General features: G+C 27.8%; 8 protein-coding genes across 8 annotated transcripts; 4 read left to right on the forward strand and 4 right to left on the reverse strand.

The window, feature by feature from the left end:
• The first annotated feature begins 907 nt into the window (after positions 1-907).
• Positions 908-2,348, forward strand: LOC128965843 (endoplasmic reticulum resident protein 44-like). The gene is made up of 5 exons (XM_054312620.1): positions 908-1,073; positions 1,137-1,326; positions 1,374-1,871; positions 2,012-2,210; positions 2,268-2,348. Exons 1-5 carry the CDS (start codon positions 908-910, stop codon positions 2,346-2,348), a joined length of 1,134 nt encoding a protein of 377 aa, XP_054168595.1.
• Positions 2,349-2,390: 42 nt separating this feature from the next.
• LOC128965808 (deoxynucleotidyltransferase terminal-interacting protein 2-like) lies at positions 2,391-3,258 on the reverse strand. The gene has a single exon (XM_054312581.1). It carries the CDS (start codon positions 3,140-3,142, stop codon positions 2,471-2,473), a length of 672 nt encoding a protein of 223 aa, XP_054168556.1. The 5' UTR covers positions 3,143-3,258; the 3' UTR covers positions 2,391-2,470.
• A 262-nt stretch (positions 3,259-3,520) lies between these two features.
• Positions 3,521-5,828, forward strand: LOC128965799 (protein phosphatase 1L-like). The gene is made up of 3 exons (XM_054312569.1): positions 3,521-4,225; positions 4,798-5,232; positions 5,282-5,828. Exons 1-3 carry the CDS (start codon positions 3,722-3,724, stop codon positions 5,690-5,692), a joined length of 1,350 nt encoding a protein of 449 aa, XP_054168544.1. The 5' UTR covers positions 3,521-3,721; the 3' UTR covers positions 5,693-5,828.
• A 175-nt stretch (positions 5,829-6,003) lies between these two features.
• LOC128965844 (methylcrotonoyl-CoA carboxylase subunit alpha, mitochondrial-like) lies at positions 6,004-8,354 on the reverse strand. Its single transcript, XM_054312621.1, has 2 exons — positions 8,172-8,354; positions 6,004-8,104 (listed from the first exon to the last, which is right to left on the reverse strand). Exons 1-2 carry the CDS (start codon positions 8,216-8,218, stop codon positions 6,004-6,006), a joined length of 2,148 nt encoding a protein of 715 aa, XP_054168596.1. The 5' UTR covers positions 8,219-8,354.
• A 2,041-nt stretch (positions 8,355-10,395) lies between these two features.
• Positions 10,396-13,062, reverse strand: LOC128965845 (DDB1- and CUL4-associated factor 17-like). The gene is made up of 10 exons (XM_054312622.1): positions 12,853-13,062; positions 12,724-12,785; positions 12,614-12,655; positions 12,441-12,537; positions 12,075-12,377; positions 11,485-11,697; positions 11,013-11,432; positions 10,715-10,876; positions 10,532-10,656; positions 10,396-10,471 (listed from the first exon to the last, which is right to left on the reverse strand). The coding sequence occupies exons 1-10, from the start codon at positions 12,958-12,960 to the stop codon at positions 10,396-10,398; spliced, it is 1,608 nt and encodes a 535-aa protein (XP_054168597.1). The 5' UTR covers positions 12,961-13,062.
• Positions 13,063-13,318: 256 nt separating this feature from the next.
• LOC128965800 (methionine aminopeptidase 1-like) lies at positions 13,319-14,728 on the forward strand. The gene is made up of 3 exons (XM_054312570.1): positions 13,319-14,208; positions 14,271-14,379; positions 14,447-14,728. The coding sequence occupies exons 1-3, from the start codon at positions 13,450-13,452 to the stop codon at positions 14,719-14,721; spliced, it is 1,143 nt and encodes a 380-aa protein (XP_054168545.1). The 5' UTR covers positions 13,319-13,449; the 3' UTR covers positions 14,722-14,728.
• A 271-nt stretch (positions 14,729-14,999) lies between these two features.
• LOC128965846 (SRR1-like protein) lies at positions 15,000-15,758 on the reverse strand. Its single transcript, XM_054312624.1, has 2 exons — positions 15,518-15,758; positions 15,000-15,470 (listed from the first exon to the last, which is right to left on the reverse strand). The coding sequence occupies exons 1-2, from the start codon at positions 15,716-15,718 to the stop codon at positions 15,000-15,002; spliced, it is 672 nt and encodes a 223-aa protein (XP_054168599.1). The 5' UTR covers positions 15,719-15,758.
• A 146-nt stretch (positions 15,759-15,904) lies between these two features.
• Positions 15,905-18,177, forward strand: LOC128965796 (uncharacterized). Its single transcript, XM_054312565.1, is given in 5 exon segments — positions 15,905-16,150; positions 16,214-16,304; positions 16,381-17,142; positions 17,144-17,417; positions 17,420-18,177. Coding segments are annotated over 5 exon segments (2,013 nt in total). The 5' UTR covers positions 15,905-16,022.
• Positions 18,178-19,318: the final 1,141 nt, after the last annotated feature.

The following is a 19,318-nucleotide window of genomic DNA, read 5'->3' on the forward strand; positions in this document are numbered from 1 at the left end:
TTGAAGACATTATTATTTAAATTTACGATAAAATAATTCATTAAATTATACTCTAAATTGTTAGTAATTATTACAGTAAATTAAGTTTATAAATTAATGTACATATAATATGCTGTACTAATACATTATATTAATTTTAAATAAATTAATTTAAAAATATTAAATGGATGTAAATGTTATAGAAATCTATAACTTTATAATAAGAATATTTGTATTGAGAAATACTATTAATTTTATTATATCGCAACAGATATRTAAACATATATTTTAAAGTCASTAATAATTAAAATAAAAATATATTGATAATTAAAAATACCTATATAATCAAAATTAATATAAAATAAATTATTTTTAGAAAATTTTTTGTTAATAATTATTCTAAATATATAAATATATGAATGTATTTATTTAATTTATTGCCATCAAAAACAATCTTTTAGTTTTATATTTCAATCTTACAATAACTATATTAAACTCATATATATTATTATAMTTTAATTTTGATAATTAATTTTAATTAATTTCAGCACATGTTGTATGATATTGTGAAAATTTTATAATAATTATTACGTTAATGTTAATATAGTGATTAATCTGAATTTTCTGATAAATAAATTTTTAATTAATTATATATATATAATGAAAATAACTATAAATAATTGTAAATTAAGTTTAATTTATTATTTTACAATTATAATATTAAATGTAAGCTATCATATTAATATAACATACATRAATTAACTTATAATTAATCATAATTTGCATACATTTTTTTTATTTATTTAGACAACTTATCAAGTTAATTTATCTGTTATTGAATTTGATGAGCAAAATTTTGATAAATATATATGTAAATTATTTAATTATTTCCAAATTAATTAAATAAATAATTTATTTATATTATAAAATGATAGCCAGCTATGAGTTAGTATTTGTCAATTTTCACGCCGAGTGGTGTCCATTCAGTCAACAATTGTCTCCTATTTTTAAAGTGTCGGACAATATTCTGAGTCAAGAATTTAGTGTCGAATCCAAGAGAGTATTGTTAGGACGGGTAGACTGTGACGCAAATCGTATGTAATATATAATGTCTTCATTAATAAATAATTACTAATTTAAATATAATTAAATTTAAGCAAATTTGTCGAATCGATACCAAATAATGAAATACCCAACTCTTAAGTTTTTTCTTAACGGRAAACTCATGAAAAAGGAATACAGAGGACAACGAACTCAGACATCAATTGTCAAACACATGAAACAGTTGTTAACTGATCCCGTCGTACACATTGAATATAATAATTATTCTGATTTGTCGGCAATAATGTTCAATAAATCAGCGGTTATCGGCTATTATATGAACCTCCTAATAGACATCCAAAATATAATATTTTCCGAAAAGTCGCGGCAGATCTAAGAGGCTTTTGTGAGTTCTTTTGGGTCACAAACTCGACATTTCTGACGTCTAATAAAACTGAAATAATTGCTTTTAAGTCWTCTAAAAGTACACAACAATCTGAATATGATTTTATATATGAGACATACGACGAGTTTAGCTCTTGGAGTACATACTTGTGTACACCAATTGTCAGAGAAATTACTTTTGAAAACGCAGAAGAAATTATCGAAGAAAAACTTCCTTTAGTTATACTCTTTCATATATCTAGTGATTACAAGAGCAGTGAAATATTTAAAGAAGTGGTTCATAAAGAGCTTATAAGTGCGACAACAAAAGTAAACTTTGTGACCGCAGACGCAAAACTATTTGATCACCCGTTACATCATATCAACAAAACTAAGAAAGATTTGCCACTCATTGCTATCGATAGTTTTAAACACATTTATCTATTTCCCAAATTTGAAGATTTAAAGTAAGTTTTGAAAAACAATTTAATATACAGTAAATAATTTAATTGAAAAATAATTAAAAAGCATATAATTTATATATATATATATATATATAATACTTTTTTATTTACCTACAAATCTTAAAAATTATCACAAATTTTAGTAAAACTGGTATTTTAGCGAATTTTATAGAAGATCTCAATTCTGGTAAACTTCATCACGACTACCATTTTGGAACAGAAGAACAAACAACTAAAAGTAATTCAATTCAAATCAACGATATTAAGGAAAAAGACGAAGAAGTGGACAAAACACAAACTGAAGAATATGAAGAAAGTGAAGATGATTTTACTGAAGAACTGGTTTGTGTRACAGAGTATTATATTTTACTTAAAATAATATATTAATTGAATCTATAGCTCAAACCAGTGGCTGATTCTGTATTCAAGAAGTTAGCGCCGTCTGAGAGCAGATATACTATTCTTAAGGACGAACTATAGATGGGATTAGAAAACACGCAAATATTTTATAATTAAATCATTTAAATATAATTWWAAAAAATTATTTATTTAAATTCAATTTTATGACAAATGACTCGTAATTTTGAAYGGAATTAAAAAAACTAATTATTAGTAGTTTTTCGATTGTTTTTCTTAAATTTTTGTCTTTTTTCATGTCTTTTGTCTTCTGTTTTCTCTTTCAATTGTTGTTTTTGTTTATGTCTTTTCATTCGCAAATAATATGGATTTTCAGCCAAAGCCTGTGAATATCGTTTTTTGTTATACTTCTTGAACTCCGCGTCGACCAACAGTTCCTCAACAAGTGTTTTCTTTCGATCCTTTTTAGGAACTCTTGAATGATAAAAGTCTGCTTTGGATTCGATAACAGTTCCCATTTGGAAGAACTTTGGTAATGCTTTGTTATCATTCTTCTTGTAGAATCTGTCTCTATTCCAACCCTTTCGGTACTTTAGAGCTAATAAATCATTTTTCACTTCTTCAGTYACATCTGCAACCTTCATATCGAACCACTTCTTGCCTAACGTTTTACCACTTTCTTGTCTATTCATCTTCTTTTTCATTCTTCGACTGACACGAAATGGTTCCACAGTATAGTTCTGTTCAAAACCTGCTTTAATGACACTCTTTTTGCTTAACTCTGTCTCCAAAGTCTTCAAAGACATTCCATTCAATGTCTTCATAATGTCTTCTGGTTTCTGGTCGTTGCAAATATATGGAAGTACTTTAAGTTGAACATCGAGTCCACTTCCAAACACCGACTTCTTGTTGGCCATCGATTGATGGACTTATTGTTAAKATATTGAAGACAACAACTGTTTGTTTGATATAATGTTTGCCATTAAGTACTACATGTGTTACACATTGTAATGGTTTAGCACTCATAAAGCCATTGAATAATAGTATTTATATATTTAATTTTAATTTTCTTTTGGTACTATTTATGACTGTCGTTTTTATTGAATATAATGTATTAACTTAAATCTAAAAGTACTTAAACAACAAGTGAACTTAGTTTGTTTTCAATGTCACAAAATGACACTCAATAACACATTAGTGTATTCGTGGATTCAATTTTATAACGTTTAATGCTTAGGGGCGGAGCTTTCAATATATTATAGGATATGACTATTGCTATTATAGTACAATAATATACTRTATATTTATTAAACAATTTATATGTATATATTAAGTGCAATCTATGATATATCTATGTGTTTGTGTTGTGTATGCAATGAATTAGATTTGTTTTGAGGTTTCATGCGATTAGTTGTAGTGATAATCACATCCCAAGACATTGTGACAACTGATACCACTTTTGATAAYTAAGTTGATGTTTGACTAACTTTAATGTGATGTCAATGGATGAYGACTTAGATGACTACGAGCTGTTTTGGTCAACAATTGTATCGCACATTCAGATATTGTCCCAATCGGTGGCCAATTTCGGTGATTTGTTTGTCAAACCGGTCCTAAAGGAGTGGTGCAACCAATTGGTGTCATTTGTGATGAGACCGCAGACATTGGTGGCCATCTCAATGATATTGATTTTAGCGCTTATATGTCATGTATTTGAGTATTGGTTTAAATCGGCGCTTCGGTCGGCCGTCAATTTGGCCAAACGGGTCAATATTGGACTGACTATTGTGTCGACCGCTTTGTCAGCATTTTTGCCAAATGTTGAGTGCATTACGCGTATAGTTAGTGATAATATTGTCGATGAATTTAAGGACAGTTATGTCGGCATTTATGCCATTCAAGGCAGAAGGCCTAAGATGGAGGACAGGTTCACGTATGTCAACGACACTACACGTGCAGGCATTGAGTATTGGGCTGTCTTTGATGGACACGGAGGAGATGTATGTCTACAGTGTTTTATAATATTATAGTATATATGATATAATATATGGTTTAATACTTATTACTAATAATTAGTTGATCTCTTGTGGTATATCTATAGGGATCAGACATTTTTAAGTGCATTAGTCGTAACAAATGATTAGATAGCACTTGTCATTCATGATTGTATGCATTAAATCCATCATCACTTCCCATTTGAACCACAAAAGGATCAAATAGTTATATACACTAAACTAACTCTACCTTTAATTGACTGTATTTTTAATTACAGTTTTTATTTTGAATTTTATGTGTTTTCCAATTATTTTTAATGACTTTTTAAGATATTACTGAACTTAATATTATTTAAGCAGTTTATTGATTTATTTTAGTTATTAAAAATAGATATAAATTTAATTTTAAATTTGTTAACAAATAAATTTTGACTGTAATAACTACAGTAAGTTTAATTAACTTACTAATAGATAGTATTTTATGTATTTATGTATTAAATAATATTTATTCTTTGCTTAGAAATTAATATAAATTGAAATTTAATTTAAGTAAAAATGTTTTTATTTTTGACTAACAGAGCGCCGCTATATATGTAGAGTCAAAGTTATACGAAGCGATCCGTAAAAGAGTAGAAGAGTTGATAACCAAAACTGATTCACCAAATGATTTCCCAAAAAATTCAGTCGACTTTTGTATAAAAGATGATCCAAAGTCTAAGCTATCTATGAGTGAGTCAAGTGATAGTAACAAGTCATCAAAAGAGTACAATTTTGAAGCACTGACTGTGACCTCATTGTCCAAAATAGTCACTGAAGAGGTCTTAGAAATAGACCGACAATTAGTTGTCGATAGCAAAGAAAAAGGTGACGTCTCGGGCAGTACTGCATTGATTGCATTGAGAAATGTGGCTCAAAATAAGTTGATTGTGGCTAATGTTGGCGACTCGAGAGCTGTTATTTGTGACGGCAAAGGAGCCACTATTCCGTTATCATTTGATCACAAACCACAACAAGTAAGACATCATTATATTTATACAATACTTACTTATTATAAATCTATAGCTAAAAGAGCACAAACGTATCAAAGAAGCCGGAGGTTTCATCAAATTCAATGGTGTTTGGAGAGTGGCAGGTATTTTAGCCACTTCTAGAGCTATGGGTGACTATCCATTAAAAGACACAAATATGGTTATCGCTGAACCAGATATTCTCACGTTTAACTTGAATGATATTCAGCCTAAATTCATGATTCTGGCCACTGATGGCCTCTGGGATACATTTACTAATGAAGAGGCCGTTGCCTTTGCAAAGGAATCAYTAATTAAAGTCAAACAAAGCAATACAACRCATACGGCCCACGAAGTGGCCAAAAATCTAGTGTTTGAGTCATACAGACGGGGCTCTCTCGACAATATTACTGTTATTTTTGTCGTTTTTGATGACAATTTTGATGAAACATCYAATTCTTTATGATTTGGAAAACTTTGTGTCCATTCAGTCAATTAGTCATAATTTTTCACGATATTAACTTACAGTACATTTTTAAACTTATTATTATTACAACTTTATTTATTTATTTAAATTTCATGAGATTTATATTTGTAAATTAATTGCAAATGWAGTTCAAAGATTAAAGTCTAAACTATATTTTGTTTTTTTYCATTTTTCAAAAAAGTTATAGATTTTGTATTTAATTTGCAATCAATTTATTTATAATAAAATTTATTATTTGAAACAAGTATAATAAAACTCAAATATATTTTTTGTAGAATACTATAAAAAAATTATTGTTTAAAACTTAATAGTTGTGCACCTTTTGGGACATTATCTCCCGGTTTGTATAATAATTTATCGATGACTACATCGGCATTGGCTTTGATAACGTACTCCATTTTCATGGCTATCATAACTAGAAGATTGTCTCCACTTTTGACGGCCTGGCCTTCAGATACAAGAATTTTATCGATAATTCCAGGCATTGGAGACAATATTGATTTGCAATCCGATTCCGATTCTGCACTTTGTGTCCGCAAATATTCAGGAATTATTAGATTAAAACTATTTGATCCCTCTTTACTGAAAATAGATATTTGATTGTCTGTTATTAGAACTCTTTGTTTCTTTTTAATGCCATTTAAATCAATAATTAAATTATTAGAGTCTAAGTCATAATCAGCTTCAATATTATCAATTATATGATTACCAACAGTCAATTGAAATGTTTTGTCGACATTGAGTTTCACTTTAATTTCAAAAGACGTTTGTTGGGAATCAACTAAATTAATGTATCGAAAGATTGGTATTTCATGAAGACGTTTGTTATCACATGAATTGAATGGAGACAATGGTTCACAAGAAATATTTTGGCGATTCATTAGCGATACTTTTTCTTGTAAAATAAGTGCCATAACTGCTGAACACAACATCTCATTTGTTGTCTCTGTTTTGGCAAACAAGTCATTAAAGTAATCTTTGATGAAATCTGTGTAAACGTTTCCGTTTCTAAATTCCCGATGATTTGTAAGTCTCAACAAAAAATCAACATTTGTTTTAAGTCCAACAATATTGTATTCATTTAGACATTGTCTCAATTTATTCAGAGCATTGTCTCTATTGTGTCCCCAAATTACAAGTTTGGCAATCATGGGATCGTAATGTACTGATACCTCATCACCAGATCTGACACCAGTTTCTATTCTTACATCCGATGAAGGAACGGGAGTTTTTATTTGAGTCACTTGACCGGCTCCGGGCATAAAATTATTTTCAGGATCTTCAGCATAAATTCGGGCTTCAAATGAGTGTCCGTTTATTGTGAGATCACTTTGTTTGAGTGGTAACGGCTCTCCCGCAGCAACCCTTAGCTGCCACTCAACCAAATCAGTTGACGAAATCATTTCAGTGATTGGATGCTCTACTTGTAAACGAGTATTCATTTCCATAAAATAAAATTTTGACTCTTTTGTATCATAAATAAACTCAACGGTTCCGGCGCCCAAATAATTAACAGCTTTAGCAGCTTTGACAGCAGCCATACCTAACTCTTGTCGAGTTTGTGGTGTTATGTGCGGTGCCGGCGCTTCTTCTATAATCTTTTGATGTCTTCTTTGTACTGAACAATCTCTTTCAAAGAGGTGAACATAATTTCCAAATGAGTCGCCAAACACTTGAACTTCAATATGTCTGGGATTTGACACAAATTTTTCGATAAGCATCGAGTCGTCACCAAATGATTTGATGGCTTCCCTTCTGGCGGACTCTAATTGCTCTTTAAAATCACTTTCCTTTAGTGCAGTTCGCATACCTTTTCCACCTCCACCTCTAATTGCTTTAATCATAACTGGAAATCCTATTTTGATAGCTTCTTCTAACAAATAGTCATCATTTTGTTCATCTCCATGATATCCGGGAACAACTGGAACTCCTGCATTTGACATAATAACTTTAGATGTAGACTTTATGCCCATATCTCTTATGGCATCAGCTTTCGGTCCAATAAATATAATATTATGTTTGTCACACATATCAGCAAACTCTGCATTTTCTGAGAGAAAGCCATACCCGGGATGTATAGCACAAACATTGGCGGCAATCGCGGTGTTAATTATTTTTTGTTTGTCTAAATAGCTTTGATTGGATTGGGAGCCACCGATATAGTAGGACTGATCCGCCAATTTTGTATGTAATGAATGTCTGTCGGCATCTGAATAAACAGCTATTGTCTCAATACCTAACTTTCTGGTCGTTTTCATTATCCGAACCGCTATTTCTCCACGATTTGCAATCAACACTCTCTTCAATGCCTTTACATTATGTGCTTCTCTAACATTGTTTAATAATATTTTAGTTTTAGATCTGATGACAAAATTTTCATTCAATACATTTCTAAAAATTAAGTAATTTTTTGTTAATAAATAGTCATATTTATCAAAATCTTTTATTAATTAAATACCTGGAAATTAAAGTAATATTAGAATATCTTTTAGAGATTACATTCATTTTTACTTTATTTTAATATAAAACAATTGAAAATAATTCAAGTAATTTTAACATAAATTTATTGAACACATGTGTTATCATTTGTATATCAATATTTAAATTGATAGGAAATTTTCTGATCATTTAATACTATAAATTGTTATTTGTTGTGAAAATCAAGTTTTTTTTTATTTTTAAGTTTCATGGCGTTTGAAATATAACATCAAACAAACCAGTTGTCAGATGAATAGTATTGGAAAAGACCTTCAAATTATAATACTCAGGGTATCATCAAATTTATACTGTATTACACTTGTATTAACTTATGTAATATTATATTATAGATATTAATAAACTATCATGATTATTTTTATAACTGGTCATTAATAACTTTTTCATATGAATATCAYATAAACTATGTCTAAATAATTTTCAAATTAGAGACATTTAAAAATATAATTTATTAACAATTTAAAGTTAAATATCTTTTAATATTAACTTTTTAAAAATATAATACAAATTTGAATAAATCATTACTACAACATATAATATATATTCCCTTAAGTGTAATAATAGCTTAATTTTTTAAAAATAGCCTACTTAAACACTTAAACACTTAAACACATAATATGTATAATTAAATTTTTTACCAAGTTGAAATAAACTTTCATTAATTAATATTTTGATTACTCATTTGCATAAACATTAATTTTAAACAAATACTCAATACTTTTGTAAAAATATGTCATATTAAAACTGAAAATGWTATATTTAACTATTTTTTATTGTTTATAATTATTTATTGAAGTATACTATAATCAATCTAAATGATAGTCACATTTTGGATTCAGAAATAAAATTTTTTGAAAATTTGGCTGAAAACTACATAAAAAATTAGATTTTAGATTTTTAAGTTTTGATTTGAATAAAGCATCAAAAATAAGATATAGTAAAGTAGTATAAAATTTTTTATATTTTTAGTAACAGAATATAAAGATTGAAATAATTTAATAATAAATATAATAATAATAATGAGTTCGTCTGGAAATGCTTTCTAGCATTGTCAACTGGTTACAAATGCATTGTTTAAAATTAAAATTAATATTAAAATTATATTTTATTATAATTATAATATTTAAAATTATATATATTATATAATGTCTCAAATATTTTGAAACTAAATTATTAATTAAGTCATCGATAAAATTATGTTTAAGTTGAGTCTAAAATAACATTATTGGTAAATGAAATGATAAAATATATTAAAGAATATGAAACAAATAATATTGTTATGAATTGTGTCATATTATGGCAAATATTTAAAAGATGACAAATAATTTCATAAAATATCTAAATTAATAATTTTATATTATATATTTATAATCATGAAATTATAAATTTTATATATGAAAATATTAACAATCAAATACATAATAATATATAATATAATATTTATATATAAAGAATATTTTTTTAATAATTTCAATTTTATCTATTCGTAAATTATAAACTTAAACGTAAAAAATTGAATACAATATTTCAATGATTTTTATACAAAAAATTAATTTTTTGTATTATTTATTGTAGAAATATAAACTATCATAAATTTATATTATCCTTTATTATTATTATTATTCTAACAATCTAGGCAGGGAAAATAAAATATTTTCCGGGAAAATTGGAGGGATTTTATTAGGGAACTTCCCTCCCTTGAAAAGTTGTYAGAACTCTATTTACAGTACAGTACAGATGTATCGTTTACTTAAAAATGTTCGCAATTTTCTATATATAACTCTATAAGTTTTTACTTACTTTAAAATYAGCACTTATGACAACAATTATCTATGATTTGTGGACACTATTCAACATTACTGTAGATAATTATTGTCAAAGTGCTGTCAAAGTAAGTAAAAACTTATAAATTTTTATTATAATGTTTGACATCAAYTATWAAAAATCTTWATAAAATTATTTAACTCTCTTTCATATTATWATATAATAGTGATTCTCACATCAAAYATCATCACTTATTATTAAAAAATATAAAATGAAMAGTGTTACTTATTATTAAATATATTATACATTTATTTGATTAATAATTTTTATGTATAACATTTATAAATTAATTAAAAAATTAATATAAAATACAGTATAATATATTTGTATCGCTTTATACAGTATTGACATATATTTAATAATCAAATCTTTGAATTGTCTTTGAATTTTCTCTTTCGTGGGTCAAGATCTTCATCACTTGGATCGGGTAAAAGTGCACTAAATAATTAATATAAGTTAATAATTAAACATTTATTATTTTTTGTAAAATATACAAACTTTTCACAATTAATATAACTATCTCTAGTCATACGGTATATATGACATTCAAATTTATTGGAACCAATCTCTCTGTTTGTTATTACTATTGTATCCAAATCCATGATAAGGCTGTAGTCAGACATCTAATCGTAAAATTAATAATTTATAGAAAAAGACAAATATTAATAAATCAATGTTTACTTCATCGAGAGTCAGTCCTAATTGAAACTCATGTAACGTCTCTCCCGTTTCGTTATCACARATAGTAATCATTCCGTTGGTCTTCTTTCTAGAGGTAGTATTGATTCCCAACAATAAAAACAATTCCAACTCATTCTCAAAATCTGAAGCCAGAATTTGTCTCTAAAAATAATATAATTTTATTAATTATTATTATTATTATTATTATTATTATTATTATTAGTAGTAGTAGTAGTAGTAGTAGTATTGCCGTTAATTAAAATTTTCAATTATAGATAATTAATTTTTATTAACAAACCTCTGGATTTTCAGTATAACAAATATTTTTGGCGGCTCTTCGTTGACCATTAATTTTTGTAATAAAAAGACGACCATTGGTTATGTTTTTATCGTTAACTTTGAATTTCAATTCAAATTGTTGTCTAATTATTTTATTATTACTTTCATTAAAAATTTTATAAAATTTGATATAATTAGCCGATTCATAAATAAGTCTTCCGCTATCATCTGAATGAAAACTTAATGTATCCGCTTCTGTGGTATTGTTGGGGACATCAAAACAACCGTTTTCTAAGAGTTGATTGGTTGCAACGTCTCGTACCTCAAACACTCCTGCAGTATGTGACGGGTTGAACACATAATGAAATGGATATCCACCGAAATGTAGATTCTGTTCACTACATCTAACCTCAAATAAAACCGGAGGAACTGTTGCTATCTAAACAATTATAACTAAATTTATAGAAAAAAACAATAAAATATGAGTAAACCTTATAATTTAATGGCAATCCAAACGGGTATTCACCAACTTTTCCCCCTAAATCATCACATTTCTTGTTAAGACTCGCTTCAAATAAACAATTTGTTTCTTTAATAATTTCATTGAGACTATAAATACGAATTTTTGCGTTATTTTGAGATCCTATTCCCACAATCAATAGTCCCTCTGATATGTTGGCGCTATTGACTTCTTTGCCGAAAATCTATTTGCAATAAAAAAAACTCATATTAAATGTAAAATAAATTTTATTGAAWCATTCATATTAACTTATCCTTAATATTATTTAAAAATTAATAAATTGTTCAGGATAATTTAAATCAATTTTATTTAAAAAAATGATTACCGGTAACTAATGATTGTATTTAAAATTATCAAAATAATTCTAATCATTCACATTATTCACAAAATTAGTGTACAGTATAKACTGTATATCAAAACTTACCAYAATATGAAATATTTGTTAAAAATGTTTTTATTTACAAAGTTATATAATACTGTTTGATACATATTTTGAATCTATTTGCGTCAACCGATAGACAGTAACTCTGAATAGCAGCAAATCTAATGCAAATTACTAACCGTTTGATTGATCTCAAAGAGGGCCACAAATCTAATGGGCATAATCTTGAATACAGCGACCGCCTGAACAACTCTCAGSTTTTGATTTGGAGTCCGTATACCCGGAAAAAGTGTTGACTGAACGACAATAGTCTCGCCCTGTGTTTCCCAATCTATGTGACGGAAGCTATATCTCTGAACTGATCCCAAATAAATCTTTTGCATCACTTTTCCTGATATGTTATCATATCTAATAAGCCAATTATCAGAAGTGAGGGCAAAAAAATATGGTTTATAATCTTCACGTGGAAGTGGTGTAGTGTACTAACAATAAAATAGAAATAAATTAAATAAACAAAAATATAGCGAAATATATAATTGCTATACAATTGRTCCGCTATATATAAAGACGTCTTCAAATTTCTTAATTTTTGTATTCTTCTTAAGTTTATATAAAGTTGACGGAAGACTATCGTAACCACAACTAAAGGATTTTATTATTACAATAAATTTAATGTCATTTATTGGCAAAAGTCGACAATTGATTATACATTACTTACAGAGAGAGACAATGGGTGTGATTATTGAAGTATATCTTTCCGCTGAACCAAACAATCAGATTATAAATAATTTTTGTATTTTAAATACAATTATCAAATAAATGTCATACTCTTCAAAAACGATGGGTTGTTTGGATGTTTGACACCAAATCTTTTCAAACTTTGTCCGCTTCTGTAATATAATTGAAATTTTAAGTAATTTAGTAATAATTTAAACAATGAATACAATAATTGATTACATCTGTGATTAAGGATTGAATAATCTTCAGTGACTGTCGATATGGAGACCCGTTTAGACCTAAAGACAAATCAGACAACATTTTGATGACATTCTTCTTGGATCTCATTGTTCTTATTGTTTATTTGATCCAATGATCATCACTTGTCAACAATTGGTTTCATATATGATATAAACATTTATAAACTAATTTTCATTAAATAATCACAAATTTATTAATCAATTAATTAAATTTCAATTTAAAACCAAATTATATATTAATACAATTATATAATACATGTTCAGAGCCAACATTAATAYCATTATATAATTGAATAATGTATAAATCAATTGCAGACTATTATAATGCTTTCGTATACCGTATTATTAATAAAAGGGTTTGAGTTAAGAGTAATGTATTGAATATGTATTGAATTGATATAATGTTTATCTGGGGTTTCAAATGTTGACTCAATTATGTCATTATATATGTGAATGAGTTTTCTAATGATATTGAAAATTGAAGACAACATTGAAATACAATAAACACTATAATAATGAGTCAATCGGTAAGCAATGCATTGTTGAAGACATAGACCATCGATGAGATACTCTTAAGATGAATACAGAAGCCGTGGCCAAGACATGCATCGGGTGTTCAATTTCGGGCTCTTTCAGCCTCTTGTGTCCAAATTGTCTAAAATTTGGTAAAAATGATTCAATTTTTTGCACTCAAGAGTGCTTCAAAAAGAATTGGTCTCAGCATAAGGTGATCCACAAGACATTAATGACAACTAATAATAATAATAATAAAATTGCTGAGACATACAATCCGTGGCCTAATTATGACTTTACAGGACCCTTAAGACCAGTCTATCCGTTATCATTGAAGCGTTCAGTTGCCGAACACATCGAGCGACCCGATTATGCTGACCACCCATTGGGTGAATCCAAATGCGAACAATCTATCAAAGGATCCACTCATATAAAAGTATTGGACGACGAAGAGATTGAAGGAGTACGAGTGGCCGGTCTTTTGGCGCGTCAAGTAATGGATGTGGCCTACAGTGCCATTGCTATAGGYGTGACCACAGATGAAGTGGACCGACTCGTTCACGAAGCATGTATTGAACGCGACTGCTATCCTTCGCCTTTGAATTACTACAACTTCCCGAAATCGTGYTGTACTTCAGTTAATGAAGTGATTTGTCACGGAATACCAGATCAACGGCCGTTAGAAGACGGAGACTTATGTAATGTCGATATAACTATATTTCATCGCGGATTTCATGGAGATCTCAACGAAACATTTTTTGTGGGCAATGTATCMGAAGAGGCTAAACGATTGGTGAAGACTACGTGGGAATCACTACAGAAAGTATATATCATTATATAGTAATTTCTAAACACATTTTGACAAATTGTTTAATTAATTGTTAGGCTATTGAACTAATAAAACCGGGAGAAAAGTATCGAGAGATTGGAAATGTTATTCAAAAACACGTACAAAGTCAGGGATATTCAGTGGTTAAGAGCTATTGTGGTCACGGTATGTATTGTGAATATCAGATAAATTATTGAATGTATTTSTAATACTTACCGGTATATTGAAACAGGAATCCATCGTTTGTTTCATACGGCACCTCAAGTACCTCACTATGCAAAGAATAAGGCTATGGGTGTCATGAAAGCAGGTCATTGTTTTACAATTGAGCCCATGATATCAGAGGGAACCTGGAGGGATGAATGTTGGCCCGATGATTGGACCGCAGTTACCAAAGATGGCAAACTATCGGCTCAATTTGAACAGACATTTCTGGTTACAGATACCGGCTATGAAATACTTACCCGAAGACGTTCTCACAATGGTTTGCCTTATTTTATGGATTGATTAATTGAAATATTATTTTAGTTTGCATTTATTTCAATTATCATTTGAAGAAAAATAATTATAATGTTTTAATAAAGATCTTAAAAAAGTTTACATTAAAATATATAATTATTGTTTCAAAAATTACAAAACATCCGATATATCTTTATATTTGGGTCTATCMTTTTGAGACCAATTTTCAATGGATTCTTCATTAATTGAGTTTGTTTTAAATGAATGAAATGAAAAATCGCTGAAAACAGTAATTGGATTGAAATTGTTGTCAATTGGTCTTTCAATTAACATATTTTAAACTCTTCACATAAAGTCGTTGCAAATAAATATTTAAACTCATGTTTTGCCACTCTTTGGGATCCAATTGTTTCAATCATTGTATTAAAACTATTGCCTAATATCACCATTTGATTCAATTGACTTAATGTCCAGTTGGACCACAAAAGGTTATTAAATAGACATTTATCGCAGTGAGGCATATAAAACATCACCATTTGATCCAATTGTATATCAATTGAGTGAATACAGTGATTGTTAACTTTCAATACATTAAATTGTAAATTATTTTTAAGAAAATCTGTTTCAATATCACTAAAAATTGGATCAAATATTGARATTTTGAGAGATTTGGCAAATGATTTCTTTAGACTAACAAGAAGTGCCAATTGATATAATGAATCAATACTTGTCAAGAAGTTTCCCAAACCATAGCATACTATATGTGATATTTTATTAATAATTAAAGTTTTATTTGTCTTCAAACAACTGTAAAGCGATTGYAAAACATTGTCCACAAAATGACAATCAGACAGATGTTTGACACATAGGTTAAGACGTTTATCAATGTCCTCGAGTCTACCATTTGTGTTGAGATGTGCTTCAAATTTGTTGATAATTTGAACGACAATTCATTTGATTGATATTTATAACGATTTCTGTTTTTTCTTCGTCTCGTTTGATAAACACTAATAAAGCCATCGTTGGTCTCATTTATCAAAGACATTATCTAAAGACTACTAAATATATAATTAAATTGAAAAATACTATTAAAAAATTGATTTCAATTGAAATGATTGTTTAATCAGGTATTTAGTCGACAATTACACAAAATATTAAATTTATATATAAATTATAAATATTTATCAAAATTAATACTTTAATAAAATAATWATAATWATTATTAAATGGTTGTCATAGAAACTATAGGTTATATTTATAGCGCAAAYAATTAGTGTTTGAAATGAAAACATTAGTCATTTGATTGTCATTTGAATGAATTAGTTGTTTCATTGTTTACCTAATAATCGATGTCTTCATTAAACAAGTCTTATCCTAAAGTCATCCGAAAGTTAGACGAAACAGTTGTCAACAGAATATCTGCCGGAGAAGTGATTCATAGACCAGTAAATGTTGTCAAAGAGTTGATTGAAAACAGGTTTTATAATAATTRTTATTAATTTACTATTTATTTGTTAATTATTAATGTTTTTAATAACAGTTTGGACGCCAACTGTTCGTCCATTGAGGTGACCATAAAAGATGGCGGAATGAAAACTTTGATAATACAAGACAATGGATGTGGTATTCAAGTAATGATTATTTACATATAATAAATGCTTGTGTTTAGTGAAAACATAACTAAAGAAGTTTATAATTAATTAACAGAAAGAAGACTTGGATATAGTCTGTGAAAGGTTTACCACTTCTAAACTCGAGTCGTTTGAAGACTTGGTAACCATTCAAACACATGGTTTTAGAGGCGAAGCATTGGCTTCAATTAGTCACATATCTTATGTGACTATTGTCACCAAAACTGATTCACAAATGTGTGGATTTAAAATACAATTCATTGACGGAAAGCCTAAGTCAGATGCCGTTCCGTTGGCCGCTAATAACGGAACGATAATTACTGTCGAAAATCTCTTTTATAATATTCCGTTGCGAAGAAAGGCTTTAAATAATATTTCACACGAATATAATTTGATTATCGATTTACTAACTAAATATGCAATCAATTACTCGAATAGGGTTTCATTTTCACTGAAAAAATTGGGCGAAAGTTGTGATTTGGTTACTAATGTTGAYAATAGTCTTATTGATAATATTAGAGTACTTTATGGACCAAACATTGCCACTAATTTGATTGAAATATCATTTGAAGACATGACAAGACTTAAATTCTTGATGACTGGATTTACTTCAAATCAAAATATTCATCAAAAGAATTTTGTATTTATTTTATTTATAAACAATCGCTTAGTTGAATGTCAAACACTAAAGAAAGCAATTGACTTGATTTACAGTAATTATCTTTTAAAGAGTTGCCATCCATTTGTTTATTTGGACATAAAGATAGAGTCGCATAACATTGATGTCAATGTTCATCCCACTAAAAATGAAGTTTATTTTCTTCACGAACAAGAAATTTGTGAGAAAATTAGTTGAAACCATTGAAAGCAAATTAACTAAAGGAAAGGAGAGTCGACTTCTAAGTGAAGATATTAGCACTTTATTTAATATGTCGTCTTCACAGTTATCTATCGAAAGTCAATCTGAAAGTCAATCTATGAGTCGAAATAACSCATCTGTTGCTGAGGTTAATAAAAGTCCAAAAATTRTGAATATAAATAAAGAAATKACTTCTCGAAGACCTCAAAAGCAGGTCAGAACTGATAGTAAAGATCGAAAGATTAATGAATACTTATTTCAGTCGAAAAAAGTAAACAGAAAGAGAAGAGATATCAGATTAAAAGTGTTATTTTACTTCGCAATAATGTTTCTGAAGAAACTGATAGTAATTTCCAAAATATTATCTGTAATTCGACTTTTGTTGGATGTGCTGACGAGACATACATTTTAGTTCAATACAATACCCAACTATTTTTGGTTAATGCGGTTAATCTAAATATAGACTTATTTTATCAATTATATCTCATTGATTTTGCAAACTTTGAACAAATCAAATTTGCTAAACCATTGCTTATATCTGAAATAATAGCGCCATATCTTAATGATTTGAATAATAACTCTCAGACACAACCYTTGGACGCAATATTTGTTGAGACAATACTTATGGAAAAGAGTGAAATGCTTTCCGATTATTTCTCTATTAATATAAGTCCACAAAAAGAGTTACTTAGTTTGCCTCAAATATTGGACTCTTWTGTCCCTAATTTTGGTTATTTACCACAATTTCTCTGTTGTTTAGCTCAAGAYGTTAACTGGAAATCAGAGAAGGAGTGYTTTGAAAGTATTGGTAAAATTTTGGCCAATTTTTACGCAAAGCCTCCAAATAAATTTGAGTCCAATGATGAACATCACAAATGGGCCAAAATGTTTGAGACTCTTATTTATCCAAAATATAAACAAATRTTATGTCCATCAAAGTCTGTGTCAAATAACTCGACATTTTTTGCTGTCACAACACTTCCTGATTTGTATAAAGTTTTTGAAAGATGTTAAAAACATATCACATATTTTGTTATATATTTGTTAAATGTATTACAGATAATTAAAATATGTAATAAAAGTTTAAACAAAATTAATAAAAATAGACTTTTATTAAAAATTATTATTATATTACTTTTAAGCAAACTTTACTTTACTGTATTTGTTATGATAGTATCGATGGCAACCGATTCTTTAATTTTTTAATACAAACAATATTTTAGTCATTTTATCAAATAAATAATAATAATAATAATAATTAAATAAATTTATATATAATAATGTGTGAATTAAGTGAACATTTTGAAGATTTGATATTGGATTCAAGTTTCAAAAGTRATGTTTATCTTATAAATCTGTGGCTACAGCTATCAGTTTATTTCAATTGCTATTTTACTCCCATTTGGATTGTATGCCAATTATATTCAATGACTATAAAATTGAACAAATTGTCAGAAATTAATCAATTTTTAGCCATAACTTCACTGACAATATTAATAGTGATTGAAATTCCTCGCCTATACTTAGGATATTTGGGAAACCTATTCACCAGAATCCGTGCATTACTTGCATTTGTATTGTTATCAGTTTTAATACAATTTCCAATACATTTATTCCGACAAACAGCTGCTATATTTTGTTTCTATGTATTACCGATTGAAATAACAATGGATATAATTATGATTATATTTTTATTSACACAAATTATATTATCAATTAATACGTTAGTACAACAAACAAGATATCACTTATCACTTTCCTACTCACAAAAATAAATGAATTTTGTTTACATATTTTGAAAATAGCGCCTATTATTTAATTTGAGTCAATTGTACAGAATTTATATTAGAATTTTAATAATCGTTTAATAAATTATTTTTGATATCTTTTTGAAATCTGAAGTGAATTAAATTTTATKTTAATTATATTATTAAAAAATAAATTAATAACTTTTATTTTTATATTAATAATGCGATTATTAGGATATTCTTTATGTTTATTCTCGATAATAACTGTAATAACAGTTTTTATTTATTTATATATAATTTTGTCTAATATTTTACAAAAATCTATGTTCACATCACATAATAAATTATTTAAAAATGTTTTATATTTTGTTAAAAGCGAAAATAAAGCAAAATTTAAATTTAATGTT

Source organism: Oppia nitens, unplaced genomic scaffold (genome assembly GCF_028296485.1).
Source record: "Oppia nitens isolate AA-2021 unplaced genomic scaffold, nextdenovo-longstitch-racon4-pilon3 scaffold18_pilon_pilon_pilon, whole genome shotgun sequence".
NCBI classification, from domain to species: domain Eukaryota; kingdom Metazoa; phylum Arthropoda; class Arachnida; order Sarcoptiformes; family Oppiidae; genus Oppia; species Oppia nitens.

Coding starts and splice junctions, on each gene's coding strand:
- LOC128965844 (XM_054312621.1), bottom strand. CDS start 8,218: ATGAATGTAATCTCTAAAAGATATTCTAATATTACTTTAATTTCCAG. Junction 8,105..8,171: donor AATATTACTTTAATTTCCAG/GTATTTAATTAA, acceptor CTTAATTTTTAG/AAATGTATTGAATGAAAATT.